Source organism: Poromitra crassiceps, assembly GCF_964638095.1.
Source record: "Poromitra crassiceps genome assembly, chromosome: 2".
Classification (NCBI taxonomy): Eukaryota; Metazoa; Chordata; class Actinopteri; order Beryciformes; family Melamphaidae; genus Poromitra; species Poromitra crassiceps.
The window spans coordinates 50,013,131-50,031,608 of NC_139624.1; the positions used below are offsets into that span (position 1 = coordinate 50,013,131).

The 18,478-nt window shown below is 46.4% G+C and overlaps 1 protein-coding gene across 1 annotated transcript in view; it reads left to right on the forward strand.

The window, feature by feature from the left end:
* Window positions 1-18,478, forward strand: part of tmtc1 (transmembrane O-mannosyltransferase targeting cadherins 1) — a 270,267-nt gene that overhangs the window by 42,647 nt on the left and 209,142 nt on the right. The window contains exons 3-4 of the mRNA XM_083662385.1: window positions 7,737-7,810; window positions 8,573-8,749. Coding sequence (XP_083518511.1) covers window positions 7,737-7,810; window positions 8,573-8,749 — 251 coding nt within the window. The remainder of the gene's footprint in view (window positions 1-7,736; window positions 7,811-8,572; window positions 8,750-18,478) is intronic.

Genomic DNA, 18,478 nt, shown 5'->3' on the forward strand with positions numbered 1-18,478 from the left:
TTAAAACCTACCTGTTCTTCCAAGCTTACAACCTCCCCTACCCCTGACCACCTCCTCCTAACCACCACCCTCCGCCTCCCCCTCCCCCCCTCCTGTTCTCTTCCTCTCCTCTGCCTCTCCATACAACCTTGCCCTGAATCGCCACTGTTATTTGTACCTGTTACCTGTATCTGTTGCCTGTTGCCTGTTTCTGTTGCTTGTCTTTTGTTTACTGTTAAGCGTCTTTGAGTTCTGAAAAGCGCTATATAAAATAAATGAATTATTATTATTATTAGAGAATACGGACCATTTCCAGCTGTTTCTAAACACAGACTCCTCATGTCTAGAAAGGTAAAACCGGAAAATATCCTGCTCTGGCTAGCCGGACATGATCCAGACTTCATGTTTAGAAGAGGCTTATGTGTATGTACACACACACACACACACACACACACACACACACACACACACACAATGTGTACACACACACACACACACACACAGAGTTTGATCCTCATTGAAACTGAGATGAAAGGATTGTTTACATTTACATTCTCAAGTGGATGGTCTGTGAGTGTGTGCGTGTGTGCGTGTGTGTATGTGTGCGTGTGTGTGTTTGTAGGTGTGTGCAGATATGTGTATGGAAAGGACATTGCTCAGTCACCCACAGATACTTTCAGAGGCCGCGATGGACAGAGATGAAAGGAAAGAGAACAGAGGAGGGAGGGAGGAAGACGGATGGAAGGAGTGTTAAAGAGGTGGAAAGATGAAAGGAAGAGCGGGGGGAGGAGAGAGGGAAGAGCAGAGTCTCTCACTGCATGAATAAAATATCGGTGTGTGAATCTTCTGCCTCACACACAGACACAAACTGAATCATAATGTTAGACATGCAGGCGGTGGTAAATAGATTACTTCCTTAGGCACACACATGCACACGCAAGCACAAACACACACACACACACACACACACACACACTGACGGTAAATTGTTGTGATGCCAGTGGATAGGTTTTGGACAGGCTGGTATATTTAGAGACTGTCTCTGGAGAACCCGAGTCAATCTTCTTCCTGCTCATGGACGGTGTCTAGCCCAGATATATGGGCCCGCCCTTCATCTAGCCCCGCCCTCCATCCAGCCCCTGAGGTATTTTGGGTGGAAAGAGGGGGTGGGGGGATAAAAGTAGTTTTATAGAAGTAGTAAAATAGTACGTAATGGATGACTTTGAGGAGAAATTGGCAGAACAGAGGAATGATCCTCGCCTATAGCCTTACAGGCTTTCCCCACATCATCCTCGCCTATAGCCTTACAGGGTTTCCCCACTAGGGTTGGCACGATGGACGATGGCATCGACCATTGTGATGGGCCGACCCCCCATCGACCTCTGAGCCTTCTACATCGGATCATCGTAATTCATTATCTGTTCGAATTACATTTTTGCCGTTTTAATAATAAAAAATACCAAGTCCACTTACCGTGACGCGTGGGGGACGTGCCGGCGGCATTAAACGAGCGCACCCAGTTCAGACTCAGAGAAGCCTCTCCTCCCCCTCCTCCGCTCTAGTGCTACTCTGAACTGGGTGCGCTTGTTTAATGTCTCCGGGGCGTCCCCCGCGCGTGAGAAGTCAGTTGTTTTGTTGTGAAAACTTTTAAGACAAAGAAGAAACTTCACGTTCTTTCCTGTTTTCAACCCAAAGTGAGTACAAGTCTTCAACTGTGAATTTAACTAGCCTGTTTCCAAAGTGAAAGTTGAAGTCGCTCCATTACATACTATCGTATGCACTACCAGCAATATTGAACGGCGCAAAACAAATAACGTTAATGTTACAGGTGTGTGTGTGTGTGTGTGTGTGTGTTTTGAATTTAACTAGCTGGCAGAAAACTGACAGAATTACTGGCGGATATAATGTTAGATTCGCGTGGGCTTTTGAACCTAATGAGAGAGAGTTGAGGAGACTGGAGAGAGTTGAGAGAGAAATACAGCAGCAGCAGCAGCAGCCACTGCTAGCTGTTACAGCAGTAGCTGCCGCAGCTGCTACTGCTTGAGTCGCCTGGCTCTGTGCAGTAGTAGCCTGCCTGTCGGTCTCATGAAGAGCTCAGCTGTCCTGCTGTTAACACATTCAGTGCCAGCGACGCCATATGGCGTCAAGAGAAATTTACCGTAGAGTGCCAGCGACGCCAAATGGCGTCAGTAACTCGAAATTGTTTTTTTGACGGGGGGGTGTCGATCTATGCCTCTTACATCGCCTCTTACAATATGATAGCTATTGAATGTGTCTAACCTATTTTACAGAACCCTTAGGTGGCGACAGCGCACTCCAGATGAGAGAAAGTGGAGTAAAACCATAGAGTAAAACACACAGAAGAAGTCGTTTGGGAAGAGGAAATCGCATCGCATCCGTCCGTATGCAGCTGCTTCATTGAAGCATAACGTAGCTGTGCCCCTGCAGCAGCCAATCTGCTGTCACAATTGAGCACCTCGTGTCCGCTGCATTCGCTGCATTCGCATAATCAGCCGTGGAGTTCTCAACTGGAAGCATGGTGACATACACGCGGGTGTAAAAAAGCTGGACTAGCGGACTTTTCACTGCTGAGCACACGCAGAGAGCAAACGCATTCACAGCAGAGCAGAGCAGAGAGCTACTCCTCCCACAACGGGGGGGGGGAGGAGGAGGGGGGGAGGTGGGGCACGCAGGACACTACAGCATACAACAGACCCGCAGGCAGCTGCAGCATTACATCAGAAAATATTAGCAATGAGTCAATGATGTGCTTGAAATGCTTCCTTTCACAAAAGGGTCGTTATCTCAGCTCGTAGAAAAAAAGGGATGTTTTTGGTCTAATCAAGCTATCTTCTCCGGCTCATAACTAAAGAACGGAAAATGGGATCAATAAACTTTTTTTTGCAGGTGATAGAAGAGAGTCTCATCGTTATTTGTGCGTGTTCAGTGTTTACATAGTAATTATTAAAGAAATGATATGACTGTTTTAAAATGCATTGCGGCCTATGTGGCACAGCAAGCAACCTTTTGCCCAAGGGCCGTGGCACTGAAAGTGTTAACGTGCATTGCAGCGGCGGATGGCATCAATGACGATGCCATCGTCAATCACGATGTTTGACTGTGAAACAATCACGATGGGTATTTCGGGTATATCGCACAACCCTATTCCCCACATCATCCTCACCTAATAGCCTTACAGGGTTTTACCACATCATCCTCACCTAATAGCCTTACAGGGTTTTACCACATCATCCTCACCTATAGCCTTACAGGGTTTTACCACATCATCCTCACCTAATAGCCTTACAGGGTTTCCTCACATCATCCTCACCTATAGCCTTACAGGGTTTTACCACATCATCCTCAAGATTCAAGAGATTCAAGATTCAAGATTTTTATTGTCACTCCATGGTACAAGTATCACGTGTGAAATTCTTGTGCTGTGGACTCCGTTTACAACATAGTACAAATATAACAGGGCATATGAGTGCAAAAACAACAAGAGACACAACAAGCAATAAGGCAGTAGAGTGATAAGACAAGTCAGAGACAGTGGCATATTCACTGCACATAGGTGCACATGTCATGTGCATACTTTAGACGTGCTTAAACATTTTAAATTCGGCGTATTTGACATACAGGTGCAAATAGCATATTCCTTATTAAACATACAATTAAACTCGGCGTTTTAAATTCGGCGTATTTGACATACAGGTGCAAATAGCATATTTCTTATTAAACATACAATTAAACATTAGACATACGTACTGGTAGCAGCTACAGTGCGGTACAGTACGGCTACTACACTATTTGTGTATGTTAAGGAGTCTCGTGGCCTGCGGGAAGAAACTGTTCCTCAAGCGATTTGTGCGTGCTTTTGGAACCCTGTATCTTCTCCCTGAGGGTAACAGGGAGAACAGGCTGTTGTGGGGATGGTTTGTGTCTTTGATGATCTTCAGGGACCTCCTGAGGCACCGCTGTTTATACAGTTCATGCAGTTCTGGCAACTCACATCCTGTTACGTGCTGGGCCGCGCGTCTCACTCTCCGTAGCGCCCTGCGGTCCATGGTGGTACAGTTCCCGTACCAGGTGGTGAAGCAGCCAGTCAGCAGGCTTTCAATGGTGCCTCTGTAGAAGTCCGTAAGGATTTCTGGCCTTAGCCCAAATTTCTTCAGGCGCCTGAGTCCGTGTATTCGCTGTTGGGCCTTTTTGACAACAGTGGCGGTGTGGCCGGCCCAAGTCAGGTCCTGGTGGATGTTGACTCCCAGGTACTTGAAGCTGTCCACCCTTTCCACCACTGTGCCGTTGATGGTGATTGGGGGGTGTGTGCCCCCCCCCCCCCCCCCCCTCCTGTAGTCTACAATGATCTCCTTGGTCTTGGAGACGTTCAGAGAGAGGTGGTTGTCCTGGCACCATTGTTCCAGGGCCCCCACCTCCTCTCTGTACCACCTATAGCCTTACAGGGTTTTACCACATCATCCTCACCTAATAGCCTAAGGGGACATTCAGACCAAATGCCTTTTTGGAGCTGCCAGCGTCTTTCTGCAATTAATTCTCTATGTAAGGACGCGCTAAGCGTGCTCCTCTTTTAATGAACGCACCTGGCGTTTAGGGCTGGTGGCGTCTGTTGTTTTTGGAGGAGCGCTGTGGGCGTTTTAAAGCTGAAAAAAGTTGAACATTAGAGGAAAAGCGCCCTGCCCGTCTTTTCTTCCCCTCCTACCTTTTCTCCTCCCGAGGGATTTTCAACCTCCACTGCTGCCAGAATTGGCAATAATCTGGCTTTCATGTTGACAGTGAACAACATCAAACAGACAAACCTAGCTGGCTACCGTCCTTGTGGTCGTTGTGTTCTGATCTGTACTGCACGCAACTGCAGGGGACAACAAACGGAGCGCAAATAAAACGCTCTGTGCGCTGTGTTTTTCTCTCTCTCTCCCAGCCTGCTCTTTATCAGTGTCTGCTCGACATGTTTACTACCTCTCTGCCATGCTGAGGCTGCTGCCTGACTGACTGCAGCTCTGCCAGACACAACACACACACACACACACACACACACACACACACACACACACACACACACACACACACACACACACAGTGGCTATAGATCAGCTTCATAGAGAAACACTGCTGAATTTAACAAGATATATTGCACATACTCTTGTTTCTCCCTGGACTGGAAGAAAATAAACCTTTTTGCCCACTTTTGGCCACAGTGTGTGATCTATCCCAACACACTACATTTGGCTCAGATTGTGGAATATAACAGGCTTTCTAAAGCTGATAAAGTGGCTGGTAATGCAGACTAACTTTGCCTAACTTTTTCATGGTAATAATTGTCATCAGTCTGCGACTGATGGCTAGTGGAAATTCCCTACCTGGATAATTCCTATGGCCCAGGCCGGTCTAGTGAATATTTTACAGGTGCTATTTTCCGCCAACCAACGGAATTGGTCAAAGAATATTTCCCAAAAATCATGGTTCAGCTGTGTTTTGAAAGGAAAAATCCACCCAAACACCTATTCTGGGTGCATTTTCTTCTTTGGTGGTGTGTTTTTGTAACTTGCCAAATAGTAGATGACATCATGTTATGTCAAGATATTTCAAGTGCAGCTACAATGGTGTCGATGGCAGAAAGGTTTTGGTGTCATCCCAAATATTTTGCACCGATGTAAATAGAGCTGAACAGTCACGTGACATCTCTTGCCCCAGAAGTGAGTTTCCATTTAGTTTTCTCCATAGACATTTTGAAAAATCCTTATATAATGAGTTTTAAAGCTGGAACCAAGCCAACCAGTGACCTACTGAATGGTGAGTGACCATACAAAATTTGAAATTTTGTTTTTGCTCCAACCAAAATGTCTGTTTCACTCCCCCGTCTCTCTCTCTCACCAGTCCAGCGTGTGTCACGTTTTGTCCAGCATATCAGTTAAAGGTGCTGTAAAGTGGTATTAAAATCAAATCAAAATAAAATGACAAATTAAGTGTTAAATAGCACTACTTTCCGACAGCCATCACTCAGTGGTCAGTAACATGGGTCCTCCGCTCTGCAGTATACAGAAAATACATTTTCTGGGGATCCCATCCGACTTTTATCCAGTCAGGAGAGAGGATTCCACAAATGTATTTCCTGTTTACTGCAGACTGGGAGACCTGCATTACTCACCAAATCATTGATGGCTGTCGTAATGTAGAGCTAGTTAACACTTATTTTAACAAACAACAAATTACTTACAGCCCCTTGAATTTGAATTGCAGCCCGACTCAAGTCCGCTGTTTGCAGAGCAACTGTGAAGATGGAAGAGAGACTGCAATAGCGGCTACTCTACTATAGTAAATGAATAAGCAGCAGTGTGTGTCAGTTGTGTGTGTGTTACTACAGGCTACTTGAGAGAAAGGGGAAAATGGAAAAATGTCAGAATAAATCGTGAAAATAAATTTAACTTTAAAATAAATGTGCTCAGGAGGCACTGATTACCGCTCTTTCACTCCATTTCTTATTTTGTAATGTTATTCAAAAGGGTGGTTATCATCCACTCATTGCATATGCTATATTTTTCTCTTGCAGTTTTCGAAGCAAAATGTAGTTGGGTAAAGGGGGTACTTGGATTCAGAAATCAGGGAAAGGAGGTACTGAAGACAAAAAAGTGTGAGACCCCCACTGTACGCTATCACACTCTCCACTTACACTGAAAGCAGCAGTTTAAGACTTTCTCTGGCCCTTGTCGAAAGGCATTCCAGGAAATATAGGAAATCACTAACTGAAACAGAATGAGATGAGGCAGGTCGAGGGGAAGCGTGATCACCAATAAAGTAAATTACAACACATGGATTGTGCTTTTTTTTTATGCCTCCGCCGGCGATTAGCCAGGCCGGAGGCATTATGGATTCGGCTTGTCCGTACGTCTGTCCGATGTTCGTTAACGTGATATCTGAGTGACCTCACGAATACCATTTTCAAGCGTGTTAACGCGATATCTCAAGAACATCTTGACGGAATTTCTTCAAATTGGTGACATCACGAGTCATGACCGCTCCTTTCATGCTCATTAACGTGATATCTCAGGAATGCCTTGACGGAATTTCATCTAATTTGCCCCAAATGTCCACTTGGACTCCATGATGAACTGATTACATTTTGGTAGTCAAAGGTCAAGGTCACTGTGGCCTCACAAACGCAATTTTCAAGCTCGGTAATGCCATATCTCATAACACCTTGACGGAATTTCTTCACATTTTGCTCAAACATCAAAGTCTGGACAGACATGCTCACTGCTCACTTGTTGGCGTAGGCATATATACCGCGGTGCGATCGTTATAGTTTTTTTTTTACTTTTCAGGCAATGGTAGTAGCCATTATACAAAAGCCGTAACAGGCTTGAGGATATTCTTGGCTCAATAATAATAATATAATATAATAATAATCCTCCTCTCAGGTATTCTTGCTGCACTTTAGAACCTGAAGCAGTATTTGTGAGAGCCAGATACACAAGATACCAGATACACAGAGCCAAGACTGCATAAAGGCAACATTATGGAGCAGCGGGTCAAGTTTAGCATCTCACTGTAGCATAGCAACATAATGGACTCCATATGCTAACGTCCCCTATGGACATCCAGCTCTGTCCTTTCAACAAAGCTGTCACACATATGAATAATCTCAAACATATGTACGGTATGTGTGTGTGTGTGTGTGTGGGTGTGTGTGTGGGTGTGTGCGTGCATGTGTGTGTGCGTGCGTATGTGTGTGTTTGCAGGTGTCTGGTATCGTGGGCAGGGCAGACGTCTTGGCCTGTCTGCTGTTCCTGCTGACGTTCCTTTCCTATATTAGGTAAGATGAGCCCCGCACCGCACAGAGAGATGGAGAGAGAGAGAGAGAGAGAGCACGCACACGCACACGCACACGCACAAACAAAAGACCTTTCCCTGTGTGTGTAAGTGAGATGCACTTATAAGGGCATTTGAGATGCGTGCCAGTGGGACGTTTTCTTTTCGGTAGCCAGGACACGGGTTTCACTTAATTAAGTAATTGATTTCACTTACTTTAATTATCCTGCAAAATGACCATTACACTGAATGAACAATCTCTCACCCTCCTGTTTCTGTCTCTAAGGGAATCCTGACCTAATTGAGACTGGGCAGAAGCTAGCCTGTAATCATCTGTCATTATAAAATACCTTTGTTTTATAGGGGTGGGGGGAGAGTCGATTGAGCATAGTATCGCAATATTTCGTGTGGCAATATATCGTATTGCGTCAACAATGCCAAATACAATATTACAATATTTTATTATATAAATTGTCTGGTGCATGCAACATTTATGACAGGATTTTATCACAGTGTTGGTCAGTTTGTCTGCTTGACAATCCCATTTTGCTGCAATAAAAATGATATAAGTGAGATGAACAGACTGGAAATGTTATCTTATTAGATAAAACACCTTTTTTTCCTTTCGGGACATAATTTTCAGTTGAAAAATCTCTCTCTCTCTCTCTCTCTCTCTCTCTCTCTCTCTCTCTCTCTCTCTCTCTCTCTCTCTCTCTCTCTCTCTCTCTCTCTCTCTCTCTCTCTCTCTCTCTCTCTCTCTCTGCAGGAGTGTAGGTGTGTGTGTGTCTGTGGACTCCCTCCCCTGCACGGTGTCGGTGTGGTCTCTAGGGGGCAGTCTGGTGCTGGGGACCTGTGCCATGCTGGTGAAGGAGACGGGCGTGACGGTGTTGGCCGTGTGTGTGCTGTACGACGCTCTGGTGCTCTGCCGCAGACCCCTCATCTAGTAAGCCTCAACTGTCTTTACTTTACTTTATGTCATTTAGCAGATGCTTTTGTCCAAAGCGACTTACAATGCAATACAATACAGTGCAGTACAATATACAATCAAAGAATACACATTATCAGCAACAATACAGAAAAATATATCACGCAATGAACAAGGTAAAAAACAACAAATACTTATAAAAGTATCACTTATAAAGACACAGCAAACAATAAGCACGGTGAACAATCAACAATTGAAAAGTAGCACTCTGCTGTAGCGCTTTCAGCGCTCTACTGAAAGGTCTGATCTGGAAGGGCCAAAATATAGTCCAAATAGGTGAGTCTTAAGTCTCCGACGGAAAATAGGCAGTGTTTCGGCTGAGCTGACCGAAAGGGGGAGCTCATTCCACCATTTTGGCGCTAAAGAGGAAAAGAGTCGGGGTCTAGAAGAGCGACCCCCAGGTCCGCAGATTAATGGAGGGGCTAGACGGACAGGACGGGTGGAGGTACGGAGAGAGCTATGCAGTGGTTGGAGCTTGACCATGGACTGTAGATATATCGGGGCTGACCGGTGGAGTGCCCTGTAAGCCAGTACCAGAGACTTGAATCTGATGCGTGAAAGAATGGGAAGCCAGTGGAGTTTATGGAGGAGGTGAGTGACGTGAGAGAATTTGGGCAGGTTATATACCAGACGGGCTGCAGAGTTTTGAATTAATTGAAGAGGTCGGATAGCAGAAGCAGGTAACCCTGCCAACAGAACATTGCAATAATCCATGCGGGAGAGAACCAATGCCTGGACCAGGAGTTGAGTCGCCTCTATTGAGAGACAGGACCGAATCCTACGGATGTTGTAGAGTGAAAATCTGCAGGCGCGGGCAGTGGCTGCGATGAAGGCTGAGTTTGATAGCTGGTTATCCAGGATTACGCCAAGGTTTTTTACTGTTTGAGAGGGCAGTATGGTAGTGTTTTCAATGGAGATGGAGAGGTCACTGAGAGGACAGTCTTTAGCCGGGAGGAAGAGGAGCTCAGTTTTATCAATGTTGAATTTGAGATGGTGTGCGGACATCCAGGCTGCAATGTCATTGAGGCAGGAGGCAAGGCGGGCTACAATTTGGGTGTCAGAGGGGGGGAAAGAAAGGAAAAGTTGCGTGTCATCGGCGTAACAATGGTAAGAGAAACCGTGAGAGGCTATCACATGGCCGAGCGATCTGATGTACAAAAGAAAAAGGAAAGGGCCCAGGACTGAGCCCTGGGGTACACCAGTGGTAAGAGTGGAGGGTCGAGAAAGGGCACCTCGCCATAACACCTGGTATGAGCGATCGGAAAGATAAGAAGTAAACCAAGAAAGTGCAGAACCAGCAACACCCAGGTGAGAGAGAGTAGAGAGAAGGATTTGGTGATTTACGGTGTCAAAAGCTGCTGATAGATCTAGAAGAACAAGGACAGAGGAGAGGGATGAGGATTTGGCAGAATGTAAGGCATGAGTGACTGAGAGGAGGGCTGTCTCGGTGGAGTGATATGGCTTGAAACCTGATTGTAGGGGATCTAATAGATTGTTCTGGGAGAGATAAAGTGAGAGTTGATCTGAGACTGCACGTTCGAGGGTTTTGGATATGAAGGAGAGAAGGGACACGGGACGGTAGCTATGGGTGGTGGAGGGGTCTAGAGAAGGTTTTTTGAGAAGTGGTTTGACTCTAGCAGTCTTGAGGAGAGTGGGAACAGAACCAGAGGACAAGGATGAATTTATGAAGGAAGTGAGAAAATGGGAAATATCAGAGGAGATAGCCTGGAGGAGAGAGGAGGGGATAGGATCGAGGGGGCAGGAGGTAGCACGGTTGGACATAATAAGTTTGAGTACATCTTCAGGGGAGAGGGGACAGAAGGAGGCAAGACCAGTGGGGGGGGTCGGAGAGTGTGTGCTGGTGACGGAGAAACTGCTGTTGGTGACTGGAGGGGGGAAAGCAGAGCTGATGTCATCTACCTTCTTGGTGAAGAAGGTCATGAAATCGTCGGCAGTGAGGGAAGGGGGGGGGGAGGGGGTGGAGGGTTAAGAAGAGTGGAAAAAGTAGAAAACAGTTTACTAGGGTTTGAGGCGGAAGACTGGATTTCTTAAATGTAGAAAGAGGACTTAGCAGCTGAGATAGAGGAGGTGAAATTTGAATGGAGGAGGTGGTAGGCAGAGAGGTCAGTGGGGAGAAGAGACTTTTTCCATTTTCGCTCTGCTGCCCGAAGCTCAGCACGACTGGTACGCAGAGCCCCGGACAGCCAAGGAGCAGGAGGGGAGGTTCTGGCAGGTTTGGTGATGAGGGGACAGAGGGAGTCGAGAGCGGAGGAGAGAGAGGAAAGAAGTGCAGCGGAGGCTAGGTTGGTGGAGAGACAGGAGAATTGCTCTACTGAGGGAAGGATGGAGAGAACAGTAGAAGAGAGGGCTGAGGGTGAGAGGGTTTGTAGGTTACGCCGAGTGGTGATGTTGTGAGTAGGTGCAGGGGGGGGGGAATGGGGAGAGAGATGGGAAGGGAAAAGGTTACAAAATGGTGATCTGATACGGGGAGCGGAGTGACAGTGAGGTTGGAAGTGCAGCAAGAGCGTGAGAAAACAAGGTCGAGCAGATTTCCGGCTTTATGAGTGGGAGGAGATAGGGACAGAGAGAGATCAAAAGATGAGAAAAAACTAGTGAACAAAGAGGTCTGAAGTGTCGTGGCCGGGATATTGAAGTCCCCTAACAGGATGAGCGGTGTGGCATCTTCAGGATATATGGAGAGGAGGGTGTCTAATTGCTCTAGAAAATCACCAAGCTGACCAGGTGGGCGGTAAATGACTATGATGCTAAGTTTAATGGGTAGGGATACAGTGACAGAGTGAGCTTCGAAAGAGGAAAGAGAGAGATGGGAAAGAGGGGTGACTGTGTATGTCCATTTAGGTGATATAAGAAGCCCAGTGCCCCCCCCTCGACCAGAGGCTCGGGGGGTGTGTGAGAATGAAAAGGCAGAGGAGAGAGCAGCTGGGGTGGCAGTATTTTCTGGAATAATCCAGGTTTCCGTGAGGGCGAGAAAGAGGAGAGATTGAGAGAGGGCGTGACCGGAGATTATATCGGTTTTGTTTACTGCTGATTGGCAATTCCAGAGACCACCGGAGATAATAAGAGGAGTATTGACATTTTTTAAAGATGAAAAGTTTTCAGGGTTACTGCCATGTCTAAAAAACGGGGTGGGTGAAAAGTTATTTTTTACAGTGATGTGGACAGGAATTGAATAGGAGACACCAGTTGTGATAGGGAAGGGTAGAGGTGAGGTGGGTGTAATGAGCCCGCCAGGCCATGAGGGGGAGCTAGAGCTGAGGTTTGTACCGAGTGGAGGGCTTCGCTGAGTCTGACCAGAAGTGACCAGTCTGAGGGGATTCTCGTGCAGTCAGGCGGGATGGGTCGTGGCTAGCTTTAGGTGACATGAGATATTTGCAGCCAGTACTGCAATTCCTATATTGCTGGGGTGGAGATTATCCAGTTTATACAGGCGGGGCGATTTCCAGAAGGAGTCGTAGTGGTCAATGAACTCATACCCGCAGGCAGCGCTGTAATTATGAAGCCATTTGTTGCTGCTGAAAATACGGCTAAACGATTCCGAGCTCTTCCTGAGAGTGGGAATCATGCCAGAGAACACGCACTTCTTCCCTAGACTCTCGATTGCCTCGGCCAGGGTTTCATAGTCGTATTGTAATTGAATTGATTCTCTACACCTGGTATCATTTGTGCCCGCGTGAATAATGACAGAGTTGGCAGACGGATATTTCTCGATGATGGATGGGATGTATTCAACTAGATCAAGCACTTTTGCTCCAGAAAACGAATAAGTTATGCAATTGGGGATGGCTACGTGTCTAATAATAGAGTCGCCTATTAGAATGTAGTCAGGCGGCGGAAAGGTGATGCTGGGAGCAGGAGAAAGCCTGTTAGCATTAGCCGAGCTAGGCTGTAGCTGGGCTAATCAAGCTAACTCGGTCACCAGCTACAGTGCGATGACCCATAGCACTAGCGGGGCTCGGGATGGGGAAAGGGGACAGAGGAGGGCTAGCGCATCTAGCTCGTTTTCCCTGGGAAGTTAGCGGGGTTGTCGGGGAATTTGGGCGCTCGCGTTTCTTCTTAGATTTTTTGTGAACCTCGACCGGGGGTTGCTGAGCCGTCCAGGCGCAGTCAGCCTCCGGGTCAGGAAGCTTCTCCAATGGGCTAAAGAAGTTTGATATTGGAAAGCTGGCTTCGATGTCCTCGTCAGGGGAAAACAAGGGGAGAGAGGTCCTTCTCCGCCTTGCAGCAACAGTTGCCCAGGATGGACCAGGGGCAGGCGAGGCAGCAGGACGCTCAGAGTTGGAGGGGACGGCAGCTCTTTGTAGAACGGCCAGCCGGGAGGCTAGGTGGGACTGCCTCTGGAGGACATCGTGCAGAAGGGACTCGAGGGACAGGATTTCAGCTCGGACCGTGGCCATGTCCGAAACCGGTGAGTTGTGGGGAGGCATGCTGTGGGGAGAGAAATCACTGCCAGTATACAAGGTAATGGTAGAACACCGGTTATGCTGCTGCTGCTGTTGTTGTTGTTGATGATGGTGTATGCTAGGTTTAGCATGGAGCTAAAAACAGAGTGCTAGCGAGTAGACAGCACGGCACTTACACGCAAGGGCTCCAGAAAGGAGCCCACTGCGATGATCAGATGTAGTAGAGGTACTTGTGCAGTAGAAGGGTTATTTCACTGTAATGAAACGTACCGGCAAGGGCCCAGAAACTGGGCCCGCTGCGGGGGGTAGGTGTCGTAGCAGAGACCAGGCCAAGGGTAGGATCCGCCGATCTCCGATGAGGATGAGTCCACTGCCCTATCTGGGGCAGTGGGCCTGGGCTGAGGGCAAGCCCCGCCACAGCACCAGGCAGGCACTAGCAGAGTGTTCAAGGCTCTGGGAGATTAGAGAGTTCCTTGCTCTGGTAGGATAGATCCAGCCCGCGAGGTCCCGTTTGGATCAGCTAGCTCCGTCTAGCTAGCGAAGTCAGGGATTTGCGGCAGAGTCAAGAATATATAAAATCCAAAAAGTGCAATCGCTAAAACAGCACACCCGATTTAATTATCAGGTACCACACAACAAGATGGTTAAAAATGTGGTGTAAGATTGTTGCTTAAAACCAGATTAAAAGCTGAAAACCAAGCAGGGTAAGACGGAGCTTTTTTTGGCGGCGACATACAACGTACCTACTTGCCTTCCATCACTGATGGAAGCCTCAACTGTCTCTTCCTAACCTGTACCTGTAGCGTCAGGGTATCCAATTCCAGAAAGCTGTGACAAAAAAATAAAAAATCACAATCACAATCATGTACCACCAATATATTTCATTCTGTACTGTTTTTGCTGACGTTTCTCATCAATTAACAAGCCTACATTTGTCTTTTTTCAAGTTGAATTTTTACCTTAACACATTCACTGCCAGCCGTTTTTTTTTTAACTGTAGGTAGGTTCTGCCAGAGGGTTTTTTTGAGGATTCTGGCTCATCTTTCAAGACCTGAGGATTCTTTTCTGCTAAGATTTTGTGAACACACAATATCTCAAAAGAACTAATAGAATGTGTGCTTTCTCTGTCTAAAAGAGTTAGTTTGTAGAGTTAGTAGTTATGTAAGCATTAGCAGTTGAATACAGCATGGTTTCAGCGTCTGGAAATTTATTCTGAGATAAACGGCTTTTTGTGAAATTCGATAGAACAGTCACTTTAACCATTCATTTTTGGCATCAGTAAGACGTCAGACATCTAAACAATAGTTTTGAACAGTAATTTCCTCCATAACAGCAGGAAACCCCCCTCTGCTTCCAACTCCTCCCTCCGTGGGCGTTCTCCTCCGCCCTCCTTGGCTCTGCAGCGGGTCTGTGACAAACGAGTTGCTGCTGCCTGGCAGTCTGGATGGGGCTCGCTGGATGGGTTTCGCTCGTTTCTTGGCGTTTCGGTTGAGAGCTCTGATCAAGCTCTTGCGATTCTGGGCTTATTTATGGTGCGTGTTTCAAAGTGTGCATCCAGTCTATTCTTGGAACCCCCCACCGTTGCCACCGCTGTGCGTCAGCGGGAAAGTGAAAGCGTTTTCGCCATCCATTTTACAGTATGAAAACGGCTTCCTCGCGCTTTTCCCTCCAGTTTTGGCTCACCTCTTCCTACTCTGGAGAGACATGTCGCCACTCAGTGGGTCGGTAAAATAGATTATACACATTCAATACCTCCAATATTGGTATAGGAGACGTAAAAGGGTTAGATCAACGTCCCACCGTCAAAAAAAAAAAATCTATTTTTTTTTAACGTAAAAACACGTCATTGGCAGTCAACCGTTGGATTCTGTTTGACGTAAAAACACGTCATTGGCAGTGAACGTGTTAACTTGTAAGTGATTTTCTTTCAGTCCCTGCAAATGGATGATAGCCACCTATTTTTCATATTCAAAATACGTATCCAATTCCGGACACTTACTTTTGTCCATGTGTTTATATTCATATACTTAATATTATCGCTTTATTAACCCTTCCTGTACCGTTACAATGTTACTGTATACTTGTAAGAAGTGCAGGCTATGTACTCAAAGCAGGGCCGGTTCCAGAACAAGATGACTAGGGGTGCATCCTAGATAGGAAGGGGTGCAGATGCCCGGCCGAAGGCCCAACATGTCAAAAATTTGACATGTTATTTTACTAAAAATAATGCATTTGACCATCATTTCAAGTAGAATGATACCGCCCAAGCAAGAATATTTCAAGTGTTTCAAGTGCTTTACTGAAATATTTGGACCATATAATGATAATACAATTATCTCAACCTTAAAAGGTTACATATAGGTGCCAAAAAGCCATAAAATCACATCAAAGAACAAAGAAAAACAACAACTATAATTCAAGTTTAAACAGTAAGTGTGCAGCTGTAGCATTTATAAAAAAAAAAAAAAAACTTTTCAACTGAGCATGCAGACAATTAAAATAAGGGTGCAATGCATGCTTTTGCTCCCCCGTAGAACCGGGCCTGACTCAAAGCTCTTATTTTTCCATTTATCAGCCAATACTGATGCTCTACAAAAAGTGAGTCAGAAAAAAAAGTCGCCCAAAGTGGGATTTAAGGCTTTCCACTTCTTGTTCGTGACTAAGTTCATAACTTAATGTTTTATTATGCTTAAATGTGTATAGATATTTATGAATGTGATACATTAGCTAGAATTTATGTCATTAAGATTTTGGTTGGGAACATAAAAATGCCGGTAAACACAGGAAAAATTACTGTAAAATTGAGTGAGTGATCGAGAATGTCCGGAATTGGATACTGTCTGGAATTGGATAGAATTGCGTTAGATATGTGGAGATGCTTGGCTGAGTGTGCACAGTGCACACTCTTTGCAGCACCGTCTCGCTTCACATTCATACTTTCTACACTCAGTTGCACCTGGCAGCTGCCCAGAGAGAGAGAGAGAGAGTGTTTGTGTGTGTTTTTGTACTTTTATGCTTGTGAGAACCAGTTTGAGTGTTGGACCTTTGGAGTGACGATGTTTCTGCCAAGTGAGGTCAGTTTGGCCGGTCGACACTTCCTCAAGAGACAGAATTAGCTTTAGGTTAGGGATGTGGATTTGAGAGTTAAAGGAAAAATCCATCCTAAAATGTTTTAACATTAATTGTAAAAAAAACAAACAGCTATTATTGGCAATATACCTTTTGTACATTTTTCTTGTTTCTATGGATAACTGCCTAAACATAGACGATTTGACGTTACCTTTAAAGGAACACGGCAACATTTTGGGAGCCTTGCCCATTTGCCATATTTCCGATATAGTAAAGCGCAAATTATGCTCGAGCGAAATCGCCGGCGCTGACTGCACCGAGGGGGTTGCCGCAGCTGGGCGTCCTATCGCCGCAGCTCGGCGGAGGGGGCGTGCAGCTCCTCGAAAATGTGACTCTGCGGCGTCAACTCCTTGTTGTGAGGAATGAGGAAATGCCATTTCCTCATTTAACAGTGCTTGTCCTCATCTAGCAAAGCCTTCTGCATGTCCCCCCACCGACATGATTGCAAGTGCACGATAACGTTTTGAACATGTACCGCAGCCAACCTGCTGAGTTAACGTTCGAGTATGCACAGTCTCACTGTCGCCGCTGGTTGGCGGCAAGGCTCCAAGTCGAGAGGGTGCGCAGAACCCTGCCAGCGCCTTAAGACGAGAAGGGAGATAGATGCCTTTCTGTTCCCTGTGCGTGCATTACAAAGTAGCCCCACGCCACTCCTGCTAACTACAATGGCAGGGCTCCAGAGTGCGTGTATTTACACACATTTTCCCCCCTTAAAATCTTCCAGTGCGCCTAAATATTTTCATAACACGCCTTGGAATTTGTTCTCTCTCTCTCTCTCTCTCTCTCTCTCTCTCTCTCTCTCTCTCTCTCTCTCTCTCTCTCTCGTGCCACAGCGTGCGGTGCTGTCAACCTAAATCTCTCACATAGAAAGACAGGGGAAATACAAAAATAAAACGTTTTCAATTGCTTCTGAGTGCTTTAGACTTTGAAAATCCGACTGGAAGTCGTATCGTCCTTATCGCTAGTAGAACACAGGACAGTCCGCAGGCAGCCATCCAGATTACTGGTGTGACCGGCCAGACTCACTCGTACCGGAATCGGAGTCACAAACAGATGGAATTAAAATGTGTCAGATGGTGGTTCTGTACGTGGGAGACAAAGCTACGGCTTCAGCAGACGAGTGCTGACTAACATTAGGTTGGCTGGCATGACAATGACATCTTAGCATCTAATGTTAGAATCGCTTGCGGGATGCTTAGGTAACTATCAAGCAAATTCTGGGATTACTAACGTTACCCAACATGTAGTCTCGCGCCGCAGGTCTCCATAGTGGGATTGCGATGGGCTGCGCTTAGCGGCCAAACAATCCAACTTGCTGTTTTCAGCGTGTAGCAACGAGCTAGCGTGTAGGTTTCTGCCGTTAGCTTGCTAGCTAGTTAGCAAGCTAACGGCCCCAGTTGGTGGGGCCCCAGTTGCCCCAGTTGCACCAACTGGTCTTAACTATGCCTGGTCGTAACTCCTACGTCGGTCTTAATTACGACCAGTCTTTAGAGTGGATTTACGCCTGTTGCACAAACAGGGCTTACGTCTGGTCTTAACTACACCGGTCGTAGCAATGCGCGTCCATGTGAATTGCCGGGGAATGCCCCCTGATTGGCCCAAAAATGTGCCTCGCACCGTCACTGTGCCACTACGCTCTAATATACAGTCTATGGCCACTACTGTATGTGCGTCTATGGCCACTACTGTATGTGCGTCACTACACCCTCCCTCCTCCCACCCTCCCTGCTCCTGTGGAAGCTCCGGGGGGAAATGGCGGCAATTGAGTGCCAGGCAGTCTGAATGAAATTGAGTGTAACGTTCCCAATTCTATGTATTAAATTCAAAAAAACGACCCTCAACATTTGGGAAGGCTAAGCCATACAACTAGTTTGTTATAATCGCACGTCATGCTTCGAAGGCGACTTAATGACGATGAGGACGGTGAGGACTCAATCACAGCAGGTCTCCGCTGATAGACTACCACGGAGATCTCTTACAGGCACAGGCACACAATTAATTACGCCTCCTCCTGACCAGGTGTAATATTTACGACCTGTCTTAGCTTAAGACCAGTCGTAAGACCAGTTGGTGCAACTGGCCCCAGATGACTAAATAAATTGTTAATGATAATTTAATTACAATAGCCAACTATTAA